The sequence below is a fragment of the Myotis brandtii genome, unplaced genomic scaffold, assembly GCF_000412655.1.
Source record: "Myotis brandtii unplaced genomic scaffold, ASM41265v1 scaffold8, whole genome shotgun sequence".
Lineage (NCBI taxonomy): Eukaryota > Metazoa > Chordata > Mammalia > Chiroptera > Vespertilionidae > Myotis > Myotis brandtii.
The window spans coordinates 1,392,591-1,395,840 of record NW_005371219.1 but is presented as its reverse complement, the minus strand read 5'-3'; the positions used below and the strand labels follow the sequence as shown (position 1 = coordinate 1,395,840).

Genomic DNA, 3,250 nt, shown 5'->3' with positions numbered 1-3,250 from the left:
ACATGTATGTATAAAGAATTAATTTTTAAAAATAAAAATGTAAATAAATGCAAAAAGTGAAAATCACCTATCACAGTGAAGTAGCTTTGACTGGTTAAAATTCTCGTCTGAGAAAGTCATGATTTGGAAGTGTGCTTTTGGGAAAGTCAGTTTCCTTCTATGTGTCTCAGTTACCCACTCATATTTTCCTAAAACAACCATACGAGAACATGTTCTCTGTCTTACATAAAATACGATGTGGGTACACATGACAAGAGATATGTTTGTGATCACATTCTCTATGCCTGGGTTACCGTGACTCACTGCTACGATTCGTAGTTCTAACACTTTGGATAAGTTTAACTCACAATAGCTCTTGCCCAGTGAGGGAGGTTTACTGACATTCAGCTTAAAAAATAAAAGCACGAGTCTGAAACTTATTTTTTTTTTAATATTGTAAAGTCTTTAAAGTTAGAGACGAAATTTTCTCTGAGAACAATAGCCATTTCTCTCATCGCTGAATTTTTCAAAGGCAATTCTGTTGACTCATTTATGATGTTGTTTTAGTATTAGCTAAAACTAGAGCAATTCAGAGTGAGACATACATTTTATCACATTCTATCTATTTGAGGCATTTTTATTGAAATTAGAAAAATTAAACTCCCAATGACTTCAAATAAACCTTCCTGAGAAAACTAACAAATTAACATTAAAATACAGAAACTATTTCTAAGGTAGGAAAACTTTTAATTTTTAACTTCCTATATTTTTTGTCAACAGGAAAAGTTATAGATAATGAAAAGTAGGTTTTCCTTTTTCAGAAGAAAGGTGGTATTGGGTATCTCCTGGTTACTTTTTCTTTCCTTTCTTTTTCTTGTCTTTATCATGGATTGAGGCGGTCTTCTTTGCTGTCTCTGCCCGCAATGCTGCTTCCTCTGCAGCCAGAGCCTCCAACCTCAGGCGCTCAGCCTCCAGCATCTTGTTTCTATACTCTTCCCGAATATTGAAGATCTTTTGACGGGCATCATCTAAGGAGTCCTATTTCAAAAGAAAAACTCAGTCAAATAAGACCCACTGCTAAAAGGCTTATGGTCCCAGAAAACAAACAAACAAACAAGCACAACAAGCAAGACCGTGATCCTTTCTTTATGCCAGTAGATTCATGGGGGAAATGACTGAAGAAAGATGAAAATTAAGTAATGGTCTCAAATGTTTATCAATACATACAACATGAGATAGTAAAAAGGGTACATGAGATTTTAACAGAATAGTAAATAAAAGCATCAATAGGAGGAAAATAAAAAGTTAAGAATTAAATAGGCCGAAATTTTGGCAAAGCAGCTATCTGCTTTAAATGAGTTCAAATATAATCTATATCAAATGTACCATTCTTGTGTGTCTCTCACAGTAACTGTGCTCAATAAAGTACTAGTTCCCCACACATAGTCTAGTCCTGACAAAGTATATCTGAGTTATACTTACAAATAATATCACCTAATCCATTGGTTATCTTTGTTAGTGTCAGTTTGGCTTTCATTCTTACCACTTCGAAAAAACTGTACAGTATTCATCAAAGACACCAATGACCTATACGTAGCTAAATCCAAGATAATTTCTTGATCCTATTCTTACTTAACCATACTCTCTCCTCCTGAATCAACGGACCTCACTTAGTTTCTTTGACATCACACCCTCTTAACATTCCTTTCACTTCACTATCAGTTCCTTACCAGTCACCTCTGCTTATTTCTCTTTTTCTCCTTCATCTTTTAATGTGGAAGTGGTCACATCTCAGATCTTAGTCCTCATCCCCTGGCAATCTCATTCATCTAACCCTATGGCATTAAATTTCATGTATACACTGATGGGTCCTTTTTTTTTTTTTGTAATCTCTAGCCCATATCTCCCTCCCAAATTCCAGAATCACACATCTAACTTCAATACAATTTTCACATGACTGTCTAATAGATAAACTAAAATGTAATAATAGATATATATATAAATGCCCCAAATTGAAGTCCTTATCTTTTCTCCCAAACCATCAGATCTTATAGCAATTCAATCCTTTCAGTTGTTTAGGCAAAATATTAAGAGTATTTCTTGCCTCCTCTCTTTCTCTTGTAATGCACCAACATTCCAACAGAAAATCCTATTGATTCTATCTTGAAAATACATCTATAATTCAACTGCTTCTCACCACCATCTCCACCCTACCACCTTGGTGTGAACCATGGTTACCTCTCACGTGCTCAATGAAATGGTCTCCTCACAGATCTGTCTTTTTTTGCATGTGCCCCCTTCTCTACTTGTTTTCCACACAATATTCAGAGCAATCCCTTTAAAACTGAAGTCAGATCATGTTACTCCTCTGCTATTTGGAATCCTGTCGTGGCTCCATATTTCCCTCAGAATAAAAGCTAAAGTTTTATTTTTATTTTATTTTATTTTTTAAATAAATCTTTATTGTTCAGATTATTACAGTTATTCCCCCCTTTTCCCCCCCATAGCTACCCTCCACCCAGTTCCCACCCCACCCTCTGCCCTTACCCCGCACCGTCCTCATCCATAGGTGTACGCTTTTTGTCGCCAGGTCAAAGGTCATACACATGGAAAATGTAGCTATTTCCATCCGCAACGTGTCCCTGTGTTCGGAAAGGTCTCTCACGACTTGTTCATGCTCTACTCAGAAAGGGTACGAAGACATGTAATGGCTTTTTAAAATAATGTGTCCTCTTATGTTTAAAATGAGGATTTCGTTACCAAAAGTGAGGAGAAAGCAACACTACAGCTGCTCTCACCCCTCTCGCCCTTCGGGTGATAGTTGTGCTTGGGGCTGCGTGCTGGTTTGAGGGCCGTCGATGAAGCCATCTGGGCAGCTCCCGTGGTTCCGCCGGCTTCCCAGGGGCTGTCGCAGCCTCATAGGGACAGTTGCAGCCTCACAGGGACCATCTCAGCCTCACAGAGAACGTCTCAGCCTCACAGGGGCCATTTCAGCCTCACTGGGACTGTCTCAGCCTCACAGGGACCCTCTCAGCCACACTGGGACCGTCTCAGCCTCACTGGGACCGTTTCAGCCCCACTGGGACTGTCTCAGCCTCACAGGGACCGTCTCAGCCTCACAGGGACCGTCCCAGCCCCCAGGGACCGTCTCAGCCTCACTGAGACTGACTCAGCCTCACAGGGGCCGTTTAAGCCTCACTGGGACTGTTTCAGCCTCACAGGGACCATCTCAGCCTCACTGGGACCGTTTCAGCCTCACAGGGACCTTCTC

General features: G+C 40.0%; 1 protein-coding gene across 1 annotated transcript in view; it reads right to left on the bottom strand.

Moving 5' to 3' along the window:
• Positions 1 to 661: 661 nt before the first annotated feature.
• Positions 662 to 3,250, bottom strand: part of ADGB (androglobin) — a 123,257-nt gene continuing 120,668 nt past the window's right edge. The window contains exon 35 of the mRNA XM_014531369.1: positions 662 to 1,017. Within this exon, the coding sequence (XP_014386855.1) occupies positions 829 to 1,017 (189 nt within the window). The 3' untranslated portion in view covers positions 662 to 828. The remainder of the gene's footprint in view (positions 1,018 to 3,250) is intronic.